Genomic DNA, 18,873 nt, shown 5'->3' on the forward strand with positions numbered 1-18,873 from the left:
GAACTCCCTCGCTAGTTGTTGCACCTGAACGGTCGGTGAAAACTCCACTCGAAATCGGGTCATGAAGTTAGACTAGGTCATGGCCTCAATAGCTGGTGCTCCCAGAGCATATCCAACTATGATGCATGGAAACGCCATTCAACTAGCCGTACCCGTATCTGATACTTGGAGGAAACAGAAACGGCAGGAAACGTATCTTGACCGTATCAGCGAGTTTGGAAATGTATCTGGGTAAGTTTCCACAACATTTCCTTTTTTTGCATGGGCTTCTTAAATAGGATAAAGGCTTAATGGGCTACACGAGATTACCCTACAACTATTAGTCTCTTAACGATCACTGCCTCCCTAAATCCTTAAGTTTTTAATCGATTTGGTATATTATCGTAATATCGTTTACAATTTTGAGTTTACTGCTTGCACACTTGGATGTTGACGATCAAGAACAACAAATAATTCACCACTCACGAATTTAGAAATTGATTATTATGGCTTCTAGTTCTCAAGAACAAGAAACACAAGGATCAACTACAACAATAGACCAACCTCCATTGTGGGACTATGTGAAAAAACTCGAAAAGCTTGCTGGAGCAGGAGGATGTTGGAAGTTCAAGTGTAACCTTTGCAGTGAAACCCGACAAAGATCATATTCTAGAGTTAGAGCACATTTGCTTGGTATAAAAGGTAATCTACTATTCAATTTACAGTGTGTCTATGTAATTTTAGATTTTTGATTCATGTTATATTGTTATTGACTTATTGTATTTATGCATGAACAATTGTAAAAGAAATAAGAGGCTGCGAATTTTGTTTTGTTTCATGTATTTGTTGTGATTTTTGATTCATGTTATTGCATAGAACTATTGATTCATGAACAATTGTAAAGAAATAAGAGGCTGCGATTTTTGTTTTGATTAATGTATTTGTTGCGATTTTTGATTCATGTTATTGTATTGAGCAATTGATTCATGAACATTTGTAAAGAAATAAGAGGCTATGATTTTTGTTTTGATTCACTTTCTTGTTTTGATTAATGTAAATGAATTGATAATGTCAATGATGAACTTATTTTTTTCATGTTATTGAATTGAGAATGTCAATTGTCAATGTTATTATGTGTGTTCTTAAAATCATGTTGTTTTAATTGAATACAGGTACTGGGATTTCTATTTGCAAGAAAGCAACAATGGCTGACAAACTTAACATGAACCAATTAGAAGATGCGTATGAAAAGAATAAAATTGAGTCACATGCGAAAGAAGTTCAATTGCCATGTGAAGTTGGTGTTGGATTTAAGAAAAGAAAAGGTACTCCAACACCAATTGAAAGAGCTTTTGGTGTTGAAATTAGGGATCAATTGGATCAAGAAATAGCTAGAATCTTTTATACTGGAGGTTTACCTTTTAATATTGCAAGAAATCCACACTATGACAGGGCTTTTCAGTTTGCTGCTACTAACAACATTGATGGTTATGTACCTCATGGTTATAATAAGCTAAGAACAACATTACTACAAAAAGAAAAAGATAATGTTCACAAGCTATTGGAGCCACTTAGGTCAACATGGAAAGAAAAAGGTGTGACTAATGTGAGTGATGGTTGGAGTGATCCTCCAAGAAAACCTCTAATCAATTTCATGGCTACCTCAGGTAATGGTCCTTTGTTTCTAAAGGCAGTGAATTGTTTTGGGGAAGTGAAAGATAGATTTTTTATTGTTGAATTGATGAAAGAAGTCATCAATGAAATTGGTCATGAAAAATGTGTGCAAATCATTACTGACAACGCAACAAATTGTAAGGCGGCTAGAGAGATTATAGAGAGTCAGTTTCCTCACATCTATTGGACACCATGTGTCGTTCATACACTTAATCTTGCTTTGAAGAAAATTTGTTCACCAAGGAATGTGGAAACAAATGATCTAACATATGAACATTGCAGCTGGATAAAAGAAGTTCACGAAGAGGCGTTTGCAATAAAAAATTTCATCATGAGACTCTCGATTTTCACCAAGTTTACTCCTCTTAGGTTGCTTTCTGTTGCTGGCAGTCACTTTGCCTCCATCATTGTGATTCTTAAGAGATTAAAACTTATCAAAAGGGGTCTTCAAACCATGTTCATAAGCAAAGAATGGTCTTCTTATAGATTAGATGACACTGAGAAAGCAAACGCTGTGAAAGAATATATTTTGAATGATGATTAGTGGGACAAAGTATCATATATTCTTAGTTTCACTGGACCTCTATATGAGATGATTAGAGCTTGTGACATCGACAAGCCATGTTATTCTATGATTGTGAAAGTGAAGATTGAGATTCACAAGAAAGAAAAACGTCCGACATCTCAAATAAGTTTTTTTTATGACGTTGTGCATCGTATTTTAGTGGCTCGATGGGCGAAGAATAACACTCCCCTACATTGTTTAGCTCACTCTTTATATCCAAGGTATATGATTTTAAATTATACACTTGATTTCTATAATATATATGTTTTAATTTTTGGACGTTGTAGATATTATAATGACACATGGTTAATGGAGGATTCCACGAGATGTGCTCCACATAGGGATGGAGAACTTTCACAAGAAAGGATGAAATGTTTTCGAAGGTTGTTTCCTAATGATGATGAGTATAGCAGAGTCCTTGATGAGTATGCAATGTTTTCAATGAAGAGTGGTCCATTTGAAGATTTAACAAGCATTTCAAAGATGACTACTTTGGAACCCAAGAATTGGTGGGTCAACTTTGGTGCTCAGACTCCTTTTCTCCAGACTTTGGCTGTTAGATTACTTGGACAACCTATTTCTTCTTATTGTGCTAAGCGTAATTGGAATACTTATGCATTTATTCAGACTTTGGCTGTTAGATTACTCGCTTAAAAGGAACAAGTTGACTACAAGTCATGCTCAAGACTTGGTTTACATCCACAATAATCTCCGACTTTTGTCAAGGACTCCGAAAGAAGTGGGATGTGGGTGGAGATGCTTTTGATTCAATGGAAGATGTCGGGTTTTTGGAGGTTGCATAATGAACCTGGTTTTGAAAATGATTTGATTATTGATAATTAGTTACTTTTGAAATATTTAGTATTTTTGGAGTTTAAACTTTACAGATTTTGGAATTATATATATATATATATATATATATATATATATATATATATATATATATATATATATATATTTCATATTTTTATATTGTTGTATTTGTGTCGTATCTGTATCTTGAATTTTTGATTTTTGTCGTTTCTCGTATCCGTTTCCCGTCGTCGTATCCGTTTTCGTGCAAATTAGATATCCAACCTCCTCCTAACAATCCCATGATCACTCCTTCAAATAGCCTGCATTAAATCTCAACTTCGACCCCTCGGGGCAAAAACTCGTCATCTGGGCACACTCCATGTATGTTATCTATCTCCTGGATGCAATAGGGTCTTTCATCCCAAAGAACTTTGGTGCCCCACATCCGTGAAAATCCTTGAACATGAGGGCACAGACTCATGTTCAATGTTCCTCTCCTTGATTGTCCTGAACATCATCGGGGTCGCATCAAGGATACATCATGTTCCTCTCCTTGACAGACAACTCAGTCCAAAAGTCCCAAAAGCGCTCCTCCATCATCTCAATGTTCCTCTCCTTATTTGTCCCGAACATCACCGGGGTCGCATGAAGGATACATCATGTAATCTCTGAAGCGATGAACTCACACAATCCCTTATCAATAGGTTCGATACTCGTGCCCGAACCAGAACCAGATCCCGAACCTCCTGTGCCACCATGTGTCATCACCATTCTGAAACATAATATGCAAATAATCAGTTAACATACGATGAGGTTCACACTCTAGAAGTTCCTCAGAATAATCATGTCTCTCCTTACCCCGGGTACAAATCTTGTGCTTTCAAAAGTACGAGCCCAATACCTTCCACACTTATCTAAGTCACTTCCTTACTATCAAGATACATTACTTGCACTACATAGCGCCTTTTATGCTAAAACATATCCTTTTCCTAGGCCTCCCTTCCTACCACTCTACGAGAGACTCCCTCTAATACCTTCTAACTACCTCACAAATACAATTACATGTCACCGACACTGGATGATTCTTCGAATGCTAGGTCCCACCCTACAACGGTTGGACTCAAACAAGAGTTACTATAGGGTTAAACCTAAACTTCTAAAATTATCTAGTCCCCACAACATGTAACTTAACATATTCTCTTAATAGTTAGTTGGCATCATTGGGGTCTATAAAAGCACAAAGAAACCATCATTCGAGAATCAAGTAGTCTAAACCAGTGAATCACCCAATCAGGACATTCTATCCAACATCTGAAACCATACTAGCATGCAATTCTACTTGTTCAATCAATAAGCATATAAATGCATCCATCCTAACATTATATCATGTATTCATGAGCATATCCTTAGCCCTAATCTAGCATGCAATTCTCATATACTCATATGAAAACAATAGCATAGCACATGTATGGGTATTTTGGGAAATACTTACTTGAGCTCGGCTGATTACACGCATCACACCTCTTTTCTTTGTAGATATATTCTTATAACAATTGTTTTATTTCAAAAACATTATCAATTCCTCAGTTTGAGTTCATACACACCCGAAAGTGTGCCTGAATCCTTAAAACCAAAGCTCTGATATCAACTTGTAACATGTCAAAACATGTCATATAGTTATCATAGTACAAATAAGTCAAATCACGCACTCAATTAGAAATACCATCAGAGTATAAAACATGTCATATAGTTATCATAGTACAAATAAGTCAAATAACGCAAAACACTCATGGATGCGATACAAGCATGTCGAGCTCTTCCCTTCAAAATCAAAAGTACCTAAACCCATAAACATAAAATTGTAAACACAAAGCTTAGTGAGTTCCCCAAAATACCACATACCATACATACATATCAGCTCGAAGTAGTACGAGTATACTTCACCCCCGGGTCTATTTCAACTCAATTAGTGTTTTTCCAACCAAACGGGTATATTTCACCCCCATGTCTATTTCACCCCGACTCTATTATAACCCAATTGGTATTTTTTAACCGAACGAGTCTATTTCACCCCAGGTCTATTTCACCCTACATACATATAACATACATGCATATCAGTAAGATTCACACAGACAGCAAATAGATAATGAATGGGTCTATTTCATCCCACATACATAAGCATACACTCATATCAGTAAGAGTCACAGAGATTGCTAGCATCCTACACATATAATCCAGTGATTCGGTATTGGTGCCTTCGACCCACGAGTACAGTGAAGAGACTCACCTCAATCGGTCAACGAAAAGATCTCACACACGATCTGCTAGTACTGAAGTCTCTCCACTAATAATATCCAAAAACCAAACCCTAGTTAGCAATTAGGATAAATCTCCAACCTAGTAAGTCCAAATACCAAAATAAATCCTCATTTGGATAAAATACCATTTCGGCCCTCTAAGTCCTCAATCCTCATAGTTGACCAAAAATCAAACCGCTTAAAAGTCATCCTTTAGCTAACCCTCATGTCGTGACCAGCTTATGGTCATGTCGTGAAAAATGATTCCCCTCGGTCTCTAACTCAGTCACGAGTCAACTCAGCTCGGATTTAACCATAAAGGATTCAGATGATTGTATGACAACTGGCAGTTCTGGGTCAGCAAAAGTCAAACAAGTCAACAAAAGTCAACGGGTTAGGACATAAATCGCGATTTATACCTTGCTTTTAGGGTTCTCGGCTTAGGACCCAAGACATTGTGATTTCGGTTGGTACTTGGACTAAAATCACCATGTGATCTCGATTGGTACCTGGACTGAAATCACTAGGTGATCTCGGTGGTACTAGATTGAAATCACCATTGATTTCGGTGGCCAATGGGGTTTTCGGTGGGAAATAAAAGAAGAAAAGGGTTGACTTCGTGACATGAGTTTTCATCCTTTCCAATACAAAATATTGCCCAACATGTGTCAAGGCTTTTATCCAACAAATAACAATGCAAACATCACCTCACCCCCTCCCTCTTTATCTTTGGACGAGAACTCCCAAAACCCCCACCACCTTCAAAGTTATTCACTTTTCTCTCAAGAAACAAGTTCAAATCCTCCCAAGATCAATACCTCCAAGTTGGTTCTTAGGATTTTTGGTAAGTATTCTTGTTAATCTAGTGTTTCTACACATTTTCATGTAAGATTCATCTCATTTACACACATTATTATGTGTTAAACCCATATGATAAGACCATTTTCAAGGAGTTCTTCAACCACCTTCAAATTGCTCTAAGCTTGAAGATCTTCAGCATCACCTCTTTATCCAACCAAAGCCACACTCAAGGTGAGTTTATACCCCCATATTTGCATGTTTCAATCTTATTTCAAATATAAAGCATAATTTGCATGAAATATGGTTATCACTAGTTCTTAGAACATTTATTTGTGGTAAGTTAGTTTTGAGATGTAAAACTAAGAAAAGCAAAACATAAACTATGTTATATATTCATAACGAAAAGTTATAATTACAAAACTACAAAGACTAATATTTTATTTGGACAAAATATGTCATTTCTAGAGAAAATGGTTATAACTAAGGCTGTCAAATCGGGTAGTCGTGTCGTGTTTTTGTCTGACAGGACACGACATGACAAAGTTTTGTATAACACGAACACGACATGACATGATGTCGTGCTTTTTTTCATTAACACGAAAACGAACCAATTAAAATATGACAACACGACACGACACGACAAAGATAATATTACATAACTATTAGTGTATTTCGTTCATAGTTAAAGATGTATAACACGACAAAAACGACAAACACGAAAAACACGACAACTACATGCTTAATCGTGTTAATTTCGTATCGATTTATGAACACGAACATAACACGACACGACATCGTGTTTTTTAATCTTGACACGAACACGAATTCAAATTTTGATTTCGTCCCGATTTCGTTTCGTGTATTTTTGTCGTGTCGTGTCATAAATTGACACCCCTAGTTATAACCTAGTTACTATACCATTTTTGTGGGATAAAACCCAAAATATGTTGTTTTGGTCATGCATTATGAAACTAGACAAAATATCAGTGAGTTAGTTTTACAAAAAGAAAACTCAAGAATTTATCATTTTATTTAAAGATGGATTTTTAAACAGAAATGGACTTTTTTCATATCAATTTCTCATACACGTGTTAGATGTAAGTTTTTATGATATAATCTTTTAAAAACATCTAGACAAGATAACTATTATGTATTTATATAAATGATTATATAAATGGACTTAACAAAACATTCATAATAAACTATAATTGGTATAGTTTAGGATCATACATACTACACTATCATGTTAGACGAATTATATACTTACTTTAAGGTATCAATATATTTACACTATATGGCTCCTATGGAAGAGTAATACTTTCATTGAGGGTTTCATTACACTAGACGTAAACCGGTTAATACAAATTTGTGAGACAAGCTTTCATCGTACCTACCAGAGTACACACTAAAGTCCTGAATTATAACAAGAGTCTCGGTAAGAGAGCATGGCACTTGTGTATAGATCTATATGAGATTGAAAACCCCGCACCTAAATTGTTAGCTACAGTTAGACCGGCAGATCTAGGGTGACAAATGTCTAATATTTTGGCGCATGAAGAACATCGTAGTTGTTGGATTTGGTGTCTAAGCCCATAATTATAAATAGGATTTACTTGACCTGATTATAGCATGGTCCTTTTGGGTTGCCTTCACCAGTGCAACTTAATGGGATGGACTTTTGAGAATAAGGCTATTTGTGATTTATCAATATATTATAAGTATAATATATTAATTAATAAATCATATTATTTAGTTAGTACTGATCAAGAATTAATTTAGTGATCAAAAGACACTAATTTAATATACGGGGACTGATTAAGTAAATCAATGATTCTTATAGTGTAGGCCAAAGATCCATGGTTAATTAGAATGGGCTAAACGAACATGGATAGTCCATGGATGTTTAACCCATGGAGCCTAAGTAATATGAAAGGTCATGGTGCATTAAGGTTTGCATGGATGTAACCCCAACATTTATAACACTATAAAAGGACACCCTTAGAGCCAAATTTGGTTGCCCCATCATTCTAAAAGTTTGATAATCGGTTTTGAGCTAACTAGCTTATCCTCTCAACCCTCCTCTTGCATTTTGTGTTTGTGACACATTAGAGGCTTCACAATTGAGGTGCTAAAGCTTTCAAATGCCAAGAAAATCAAACTACATAAAAGGTATTCATCAAACTATGAGTTTTATATTGTATATCCTCTATTGTATGCTAGTTATGATTTATGCTTTGGAAAATTGAAAATATATGTATAATTAGAGAAAACATAGATCCAAAGCATATAGGGTTGCATGTACACCATAGGAATGTTATAGTTGTAACATTCCAAAATTAAAGGCCAAATATTTCATTTTTAAATAAGTTATTACATAAAACCATCAGTATAAAAACATTCATTATAATATCTCGTGACAAACCAAAGTGTCGGTAATCAAAACATATAATCATAAAACCATATCAGAGTGTAATCCCAAAGATCTCATGTGCAGAAAACATAGTGTGATGCGCTGCGACTGAGACGACTCCTTTCCTTGAAAACAAAGTACCTGAATCCAAAACTGAAAACCGTAAGCACGAAGCTTAGTGAGTTCCCCAGATACGAGATACCATACAAACCAATTGATCCATACATGCCATACATAGCCAAGAGCCATACATAACCAACATATCCATAATCAAGTAAGGTGTTATGTGCCAAACATAGTCTTGCTAAGGTGCTATGTGCCAAACATAGTCTTGCCATTATGCCACGGGCCACACGTGGTCTTCCTGGTCAAGCCTGGGGCCACTCCCTGGGTCTTACAAACAAGTGCCAAGGGCCACCCCCTGGTCTTTCATGCAAGTACCACGAAGATAACTATACATACTACTCTATCAGGCTAATCAACATATAGTGTGCCAGGAGCCACCTCCTGGTCTTTCATGTATAGTAGCATATAGTGCGCCAGGAGCCACCTCCTGGTCTTTCTTACATATTGCCTAGGACTAACCCCCGGGTCTTCCTACCACACATAATAACATACCGTGTGCCAGGGGCCGCCTCTTGGTCTTTCATGCATAATGCCCAGGGCTAACCCCCGGGTCTTCTTATCATACATAAACTAAATGGGCCGGCATTGCTGCCTTAGACTCATACAAATAATGATGAGACTCACCTCGCACTGCTGAACTTTGCTGATGAACCTCTGGCTGCTGACCGACAACTCTCTGAGCCGCTGCTCCACTAGCTCCCGGAGCTATCAATATCAATATAACACTTAGTCTAACTGTCCTCCGAAAGTCAACTAAGTCCACTCTGGTCAAAGTCAAAGTCCTGGTAAAAGTCAACCTTCCAGGTCAACCCTACTCGCCGAGTCTGCCTACTGACTCGCCGAGTTCATACGCTTAGAATCATCTCATTCGTGACTCGACTCGCCGAGTCAGACCCTGACTCGCCGAGTCTACCGATATCCGAGTCCTGTCCTGTCCAACTCACTGAGTCCCCACTCAACTCACTGATCCGAGTCTTTACTCGAAGGGTTTGGGGTTTCGCGACTTGACTCACCGAGTCCAAGGCAATCTTCAACAGACTCGTCGAGTCCACTCGAAGGACTCGTTGAGTCTATTCAGTCCTTCTGTATTCAGAGGCTTTTGAGTCATGCATGGACTCCAAACTATAGATCCACTCTCCTAAAGCCTATTTCTCACGTAAAGTGGCAAACTTTACGTGTAGCTAAGGAGATCTAGGCTCAAAACACTATAAACTAGGGTTTAAGACAAAGAGGCTTTACAATGAACCCATATACTGATGATTTATGATTCTCTAGGCCAAGATACACTTAGATATGAAGTAGCAACTTCAAATCTGGGCTTCTAACTCAAAATGGTTCTTAAACTTGCCCTAGAAGCCCCAAATCTCAGGATAAAGGTTGATCTATATGCAAAAGGGTGAAGGTAGCGACTCATTACCTTCAAATGCTCTGGAAAATCCCACAAACTCTAGATCTACTACGGATCCTTGAATCCCCAATGGTTTCCTTCTTCCTTCTTCCTTCAAATCACCCAAAATGGTAAGAAAGCTTGAATGTGTAACAATGGAGGCTTAGGGTTTCGTATTCTGGATAAGGGAGGCTATAAGGAACCCTAAGGGAGAGAATGAGATGCTGAAATGTTGCACAAACTCCCGGATTTAGGGTTTCCCTCTTCAGACCGGACTTGCCGAGTCCTCTTTGCCGACTTGCCGAGTCGGTTACTTAATCGATCCCCCGGATCCCGCTCCGACTCGTCGAGTTCCTCCTTGGACTCGACGAGTTGACTATTAACTTAGAGCCTTTCCTTTATTTTCTTGGTCTTTCTGTTTCTGGGTGTTACAATACTCCCCCACTTAAACTAGACTTCGTCCTTGAAGTCTGCCACGGCCAACAATCTTACCATCTGGTCACCACTTTACCACTAGGTACACACTCCGCCCATCCGATCCAAACCTTGAAGATGTCATCTTCGGCATAACCCGTTTCCTTACTACCTTTGAGTACAACACTTTTATCCAACCGGTAATCATACCGATACTCCTGTTACACTTACCCTTGATTCGCAAGGGGTTTACCCTTTTACCCTACACTGTCACTGGCCTTCTAAGGTACTTTCCACAAGCAACAACCTTTCCAATTTCCTCCGAGGACCGATCCTCATCTGAAACCGCAATCCCGGCCACTCCCAGTGCCGACCATCATACCAATACTCATAGAAAATTCCCCATGCAATGCACCAATACTGAAGGCTCCACCCAATCATGAGAATTCCGATAATCCTTCGGGTAGCAGATCTCTCTCTGCTACGTTTAAGGCTCAGACGAGGACGGCGCCACCGAGCCAAATCCTTTACTCTGAGATCATTTGATCCCGCGATGAGCATCTTAGCATCATCCGATCAATTCACGGCTTTTCGCTGCGAATCCCTAACCATCATTCCTGCCTGAAGTCCTGATGACTCCCATTCTCCTACCGGATGAACCAAGACCGTCCTGGTCCCAACTGATCTATCATTTCCCAGAATACCGGTTTCCCCCATGCTACCTCGGAGGTACGGGCCCCTCCGCCCACACTCTGCGACCCAAATACTAATGAATGCCATGGCTTACCCGCAGTCTTACGCCACTCCTGGTCTCCAATGACCTTACCGTCTTCCGGTCCCAATCACAATGTGGCCCACTCACATCCGAGCGACTGCCCCATCCTGAACTTAACTATCTGAAGAAAAACCATGCCAGTGAATCACACGTCTGATACATCCGCACTAGCGAATAGGGACCGACGAATGCTACGGGCCACCCCGTAGTCTCACTATGCTCGCTCTGCCAACTAGCGAATGCTACGGGCCACCCACATAGTCTTGCAACACTTCAGCGCTGCCATCCATCTAAAGCTATGAGCCACCCCGCAGTCTTGCTATACCAGTGCTACGGGTCACACCGCAGTCTTACTAAACTAGTGCTATGGGCCACACCGCAGTCTTACTAAACTAATGCTACGGGCCACACTGCAATCTTACTAAACTAATGCTACGGGCCACACCGCAGCCTTACAACACTAATGCTACGGGCCACATCGTTGTCTTACCACACTCCTATTACTATCTGACCATTGGTGAATGCTACGGCCATCCGATAGTCTGACAACACCTTTCCACACCGACTGGCTGCCAGTGGATTCTACGACTAACCCATAGTCGAGCATATCAGCACAACCTAGTACCACCGAGCTGTACGCATGTCTTATCTGAAACTCCTAACCGATTCTTCTGCAATCGGTTATCGGGCAACCCGAGAATGCGATATCACAATTGGCAGGTTTTCCGAACTTCCAGTTCACAATTTCCTCAATTCACATAGCCACCTGGGCCGTCTTCCTTCCCGATAGGAGATCAATACTTATCCCGGTTCCAAAACAGCTGCTACTCCCATAACATGACTGATTCTCCCCCACTTAGCTTCGGCTAAGTCTTTACTGCACGTGAAAAACCTGAGGATCTCCATTCCTTCCTCCCTTGCACAATAGGCATGATAACTATCATCGCCTTGATGTCACTAGTGATCCACCACTAGCCCATTCCAAATACCGTACGATTACCGAATACTAGATGAACACCTCCTGCATCCCGATACTGATAATCTTCTGGGCTCCAACTAATGCCCTTAAGGTTCGAATAACTAATGCTCAGAGAAACTCCATCAGTGATAGACCACTTCCCTTGATGCTTCCCAAAGCTATCCCAAGTACCAATACCAGAGCCACCAAACCCTGATAATGGTGGAGGGCTACTCCATGTACCCTGTCCATCGTCCTCCACGCAACGCTCCTGAACCGCTTTTGGTCATAATCGAGATAACACTGGACATTTCGAACCCGAAGTGAGAGATGACCCTGCACTAGCTACTAATAGTTCCTGGTATGCAATTGGCATAAGACAATTCTTAAAGTACAATCCGAATACAAGCAGAGAGAAAACTCATACATACTATCACCAGAGTTCGGGGTAAGAACAACCCTAATACACATGGAATCCAAAAAGCCATAGATACATATCTGCAACATTCCCTACTGTAATCCAGATCTCCCTCATTTGTCGTTGCAAATCCCTACCCTCTCACCCATCCGCAATCCTCGAAGTTGTCGGGGCAGACACACTCCCTGCTCCTCCCTTTGCCGTCGGACAGTCGGCCTTCTTGTGACCCACCTGACTGCAGTGAAAACATAATGGGCTTGCCCCCTGTGGGCAGTCCCTACTGACGTGACCATCACTGCCACACTTGTAGCAGCCTGAACCCCTGGAACGACAAACTCCCTCGTGACGTTTCCCGCACGTGTTGCACTGACTTTGGCTTTGCCGGTCTGCTATCCGCTGATCTGAAGTCTTGGGTCTCTTCCCGGGACCCTCCAAAGTATACATCTGATCCGACTTCCTCTTCGCAATGTGCTCCAAATCAATATCCCTTTCCCGCGCCCTGACAATCATAGAGTCCAAGGTCGGGCATGCCGAGAAGCTGACATGCTCCCGAATATCCGCTCTCAACATGTCATGATAGCGGGTCCTCTGCATCTCATCATCCCCTGCATACTGAGGCACCAATAAGGCCCTCTCCCAAAACTTGGCAGTAATCTCCGACACCGACTTTGTCGTATGTCTCATGTCTTGGAACTCTCTGGCCAACTGCTGAAGCTCCACCGCCGGTGCAAACTCCGCCCTATACCTGGTCACAAAGTCGGACCAGGTCATAGCCTCAATGGATGTGGCTCCCAAGGAATCACCAATTGACTCCCACCAGTCTCTGGCTCTGTCTCTCAAACATCCCGCCGCAAAGTGGACCTTCGACCCCTCCGAGCATAAGCTCGCCAGCTGCGCAGACTTGATGTCTGTGATCCATCTCCTAGTAGCAATAGGGTTCTTCACCCCGTGAAAATTCGGCGCACCACTCCCTATGAAGTCCTTGAAGGACAGTGTGCGCCTACTCGCCTGGCCAGACGCCAAATCACTCCTGCAAGCTCGGAGGCGATCCTCCATCAGCTCAATGATCCCTTCCTTGATCGACCCGAAGATAATCGGCGTCGCAGATCAAGGATACCTCTCGTGATCTCAGACGCGATGAACTCGTGTAACCTATTATCCGCATGCTCGGACCCTGCACCCAAGCCCAATCCTGACCCAGATCCTGAACCCCCCGCTCCATGACGCGTGACCACCATTCTGAAAATGAGCAAACAGTTGTCAGGGTCCCATATACTTTCTTAGAGGTCTCACATGCTTTCCAAGATTCCTTGTTCCATCTTGACCCTCCTTGACTCGAGTACGGATCCTCTGCTTCCAGTAGTACGGGCCCATACTACCTTCCACATCTATCCGTACTTTCCTCAAGGGTTGCTTCAACTACACCAAGTCCCTTTCAATACTACTAACACTGCTTCCAGCACAACTCTCATCCTAGGCTTGCCCGAGGGAAACCTCTGACTCAACTCAAACCAGTCCTCAACTGCTGAAGGCCTCCTTGTGATGCCAATTAGCCATCACCTGAATACCATCACACGTGACGAGGCTTAGATAATCCTTCGAGTAGAAGACTCGTCCCTACAGCAGTTAGACTCAGACGAGAGCTGCGCAATAGGGCCAAATCCAACACTCTGAGATTATTCAACCCTGATCACATGTGACATGACGTATTCACCTAATGGCTAACTCCCATCACTCAGAATCCCACAATACACAAAGCAAACAGCATTCGGATAAGGAAAAAAAATCTAACCATAACATACTCATCAATCATAATTTCCTATCAAGAATCTGCACAAACATGCGACATAAGCTCATAAACTCATGCATAACCTAAACAGGCTATCCTACTACTGTCTAATCAGCACTATCATGCAGCTCAAGCACATATAACAGGCACATAAGGCATCCTCCCTAGATCCTTAGCCCTAATCTAGCATGCGATTTTCATAATCATATCATAACCTATCACAACATGTATGGGTATATTGGGAAAACTTACTTGAGCTCGGCTGATTGCACACATCACACACCTTGTTCTTTTCAAAATTTTGTTCTCTTTTCAAATTCTTTGCAAACCCACTTTTCTTTTTATAAAAATGGTTTTCCTTTTCAAAACCTTCATACCAAGCCCTTTGTTTGAGTTCAGGCACACCTATGGGTATGTCCGAATCCCTCAAACCAAGGCTCTGATACCAACTTGTAACATTCCAAAATTCAAGGCCAAAAATTTCATTTTTAAACAACTTATTACATAAAACCATCAGTATAAAAACATTCATTATAATATCTCATGACAAACCAAAGTGTCGGTAATCAAAACATATTATCATAAAACCATATCAAAGTGTAATCCCAAAGATCTCATGTGCAGAAAACATAGTGTGATGTGCTGCGATCGAGCCGACTCCTTTCCTTGAAAACAAAGTACCTGAAACCAAAACTGAAAACCATAAGCACGAAGCTTAGTGAGTTCCCCAGATACCACATACCATACAAACCAACTGATCCATACATGCCATACATAGCCAAGAGCCATACATAACCAACATATCCATAATCAAGTAAGGTGCTATGTGCTAAACATAGTCTTGCTAAGGTGCTATGTGCCAAACATAGTCTTGCCATTATGCCACGGGTCGCACGTGGTCTTCCTGGTCAAGCGTTGGGCCACTCCCTGGGTCTTATAGACAAGTGCCAAGGGCCACCCCCTGGTCTTTCATGCAAGTATCACGAAGACAACTATATATACTACTCTATTAGGCTAATCAACATATAGTGTGCCAGGAGCCACCTCCTGGTCTTTCATTTATAATAGCATATAGTGCGCCAGGAGCCACCTCCTGGTCTTTCTTACATATTGCCTAGGGCTAACCCCCGGGTCTTCCTACCACACATAATAAGATACCGTGTGCCAGGGACCGCCTCTTGGTCTTTTATGCATAATGCCAAGGGCTAACCCCCGGGTCTTCTTATCATACATATGTTGGAATAGTGTCTAAGGCTGCAACTATATTTGGCTAGTATTTGACCCGGTTGTGCATGGTCCTTTTGGGTTGCCTTCACCATAGCAACTTGACAGGATGATTTATAATGAGAGAAGAAATATTATTAATATATTATGAGAATAATATAAGGAATAATAATATTGTTATTTGATTAATATAAGTTATAAATTAATTAGGGATTAATTTGGTGACTTAAAGAGATTAATTGAATAAAGGGGCATAAACTGTCAATTGTATGATAGTTGTATTTTGGGTTGTGATTCCTTATGGATAAGAGGTGGACGATTTTAGGGTTTGGAAGAGCCTAGAAATCGTACAAGGCTTATCATTACGGAGATTGGATTGCCTAGGGCCTAAGTTATCCAATTAGGGTTTTAAGGGTGAAACCCTAGGAAGCTCACTAGTATATATAGACCCTTTGGGTGAAGGAAATCAGCACACTTGCATCTGAAAAAACCCTGCCCGATTTCTCTCCCTCTCTCTCTCTCTCTCTCTCTCTCTCTCTCTCTCTTATCATCCCCTTTCTAGTTGGTGTTTGTAAGCCATTAGAGGAGTGACAATTGTGACTCTAAGCTCCAAGGACAAGAAGATTCAAGCAAGCAATTCAAGGTAATCCTTTAGATCTGTTTTCATATGTTATGATTTGAATGCTTACACTAGATCTATCAATCAAAGTCTTGGATACATTGCATGTTCAATTAGAGAAACCTAGATCCAAGCATTAGGGTTTGTATGTGCACATAGGAATGTTCTTATGGCTCAAACCCGTCAGTGGTATCAGAGCCTTGATTGGTTTCTATTGAATTGATGCATTGGTTGCTTGATTGTTGATTGCAAAATCATTTTTTGTCCTTCTGACTGATGAACTCAGCGAGTACCACAGTGTACTCGGCGAGTCCATTGTGGTACTCGGCGAGTTCGAGCGTCAGAAGGAGCTAGTTTCGGGATTTCTTGCTATTTATCTTATGGAAACTTGCCTTTATCTTTATGGGTCAATATAAATCTGATTTTAACATATATTTAAGTATATCCTTGACCTAACAAAAGATATTTACCAATTAATTGAATAATAATTTCCTTATGTGATAATTGATTGAATATTTTAATTGAATTGGTGAATTGTTTAAATAAATCAAATATGGATAATTGTGAAATTAAATGATTAATTTAAATTATTTGTTATTTGATCCCTTATGTTTTGAAAAGTTTAAAACTTGTCCTCAAGTTTTGAAATTTATGTTTTGTGATTAAAAGTTTAATTTAGACAATTTAAATTTCAAACCCTAGAATTTTACATGTTTAAAATCCAACCTTATACTAATATAATATTACAAGATTAATATATATATATATATATGTGTGTGTGTGTGTGTATAATTAAAAAGCTAGTCTTACCGTTAGTAGGCCTCATTCACGAAGCCGGTCTATAAGGTGGGTATAAGGTTGCGGCCTATAAAGTGGCGCTTAATGGGTGTACACTCACACCCACCGCTTGCTTGATCGGTGGAGGGTCGTTAGTCGAACGGGTAGGATAGGGCAACTCTATCTCCTCATTAAAAGTATAATATTAAATACAAAGTAACAATATTTTTTTTTTCAAATTCCCAATCCTAATTACTTTAGGAAAAGTGAATTGATGCGATCCCATGAAATTACACTTTGCACCCTTGCTAAGAAGTTAGTGGAGCGTGTGTGGTTTACTGGCACACTAATTGGTTCTAAGCAAAGGTGGCAAAGGGTGATTCATTGTTTATCATAGTTCGCTGGAGCGTGTATGGTTTACCGGCACATCGAATAGGTGATTTTAACAATGAAGGCACCATGTAGATTTGCATGGTTATTCACACCCACTTTGTGATCCTCGGCATCCCCGTCACAAACGAGAAGGGCATATCGAGATTTAAACATGCCATTGAAAAGTTCAATGAATCTCATCGAAACCTAGGAATTCTCAATACATTTAGAACTTAAGGTTATGTTTTCATGGTGGAGAATTAGTGAATCGTCATTCACTTACCTTCAAATTGTTTGCATGTTGGATTACGGCATCCCTTTTCTAATGTGTAAATAATGTTGTTGGATCCTAGCCCTAATTTTTCATATTGGGTGATAATTAGGGATTCAAATTCTAATCAAACTTTGTCCTTTCTTCTTGTAGATGTCGAACGCGAACAACGCTGCTGCTAGCTCATTCACGCTAATGAGCCTTTGCCAAAAGGTGACTTTCGATGGAACGAACTTTAGCGAATGGATAAGATACATTCGCACGTTTGCTTGCTACGATGAAAAGGAGTATGTCCTTGACGAGAAGCTCGAGAAGATCAATCCAGAAGTTGCTACTCCGGCTGAAATGACTGCTTTTGAGACTCATGAACGTGATGCAACGAAGGTTCATTGCATCATGATAGCCACAATGAACGCCGAATTCCAAAAGTCCTATGAGGACATGTATCTATACGAGATGCATCTAGACTTATTGGAGAGATACCATCAAAACGCGAGGCAGGAACATTACGAGATCTTCACAAACATGATCACTACTAAAATGGGACATGGAGATTCTCTAACCGTACACTTTCAAAAGATGCAAAGGTATGTCGATCGTCTTCGCAAGTTGAATGTCGACTTTGGGGAAGATTTGGCTATCGACATGGTACTTCATTCCTTGCCTCCATGTTACAACCAATTTAGGATGACCTACCACAAGAACAAGGAAGAGGTCACCCTAAGTAAACTCCAAGGTCTCCTAAGGGTTGCTGAGAGCAACCTCAAGGACAAGTCTGTTGCACCAACTCCCAATCCACCCGCTGCTCCTATTTTGGCTATTGGGCAAGGAAAGGGTAAGAAGAGGAAGGCTCTGTCTAAGAGCCACTGCAAGGGAAAGTCCCGAGATGGTTCCTCTTCTAGTGGGACCAAGGTTCATCCTGCTAAACCCAACCCTAACCCGAAGGAGGCAGAGTGCCACCATTGCCACAAAATAGGGCATTGGAAGAGAAGCTGCCCAGAATACCTGCAAGCCATCAGGGAAGGAAAGATCAAGCCGTCTTTCGTAGGTATTTACACAATTAAATATAATGATTCATCTCATGCTATTTCTTGGGTCCTCGATACCGGGTGTGGTTACCACATTTGTTCTGAATTGAAGGGACTAAGAAGAAATAGGGATGTGGAGCATGGAAGAATAAATCTAATCATGGGAAACAAAAGATCGTTGCATGTGACCAAGA

General features: G+C 40.4%; 1 protein-coding gene across 1 annotated transcript; it reads left to right on the forward strand.

The window, feature by feature from the left end:
• The first annotated feature begins 485 nt into the window (after nt 1-485).
• LOC111903777 (uncharacterized) lies at nt 486-2,197 on the forward strand. The gene is made up of 2 exons (XM_023899534.1): nt 486-681; nt 1,152-2,197. The coding sequence occupies exons 1-2, from the start codon at nt 486-488 to the stop codon at nt 2,195-2,197; spliced, it is 1,242 nt and encodes a 413-aa protein (XP_023755302.1).
• Nucleotides 2,198-18,873: the final 16,676 nt, after the last annotated feature.

Source organism: Lactuca sativa, chromosome 8, assembly GCF_002870075.4.
Source record: "Lactuca sativa cultivar Salinas chromosome 8, Lsat_Salinas_v11, whole genome shotgun sequence".
In the NCBI taxonomy this organism is placed as follows: Eukaryota; Viridiplantae; Streptophyta; class Magnoliopsida; order Asterales; family Asteraceae; genus Lactuca; species Lactuca sativa.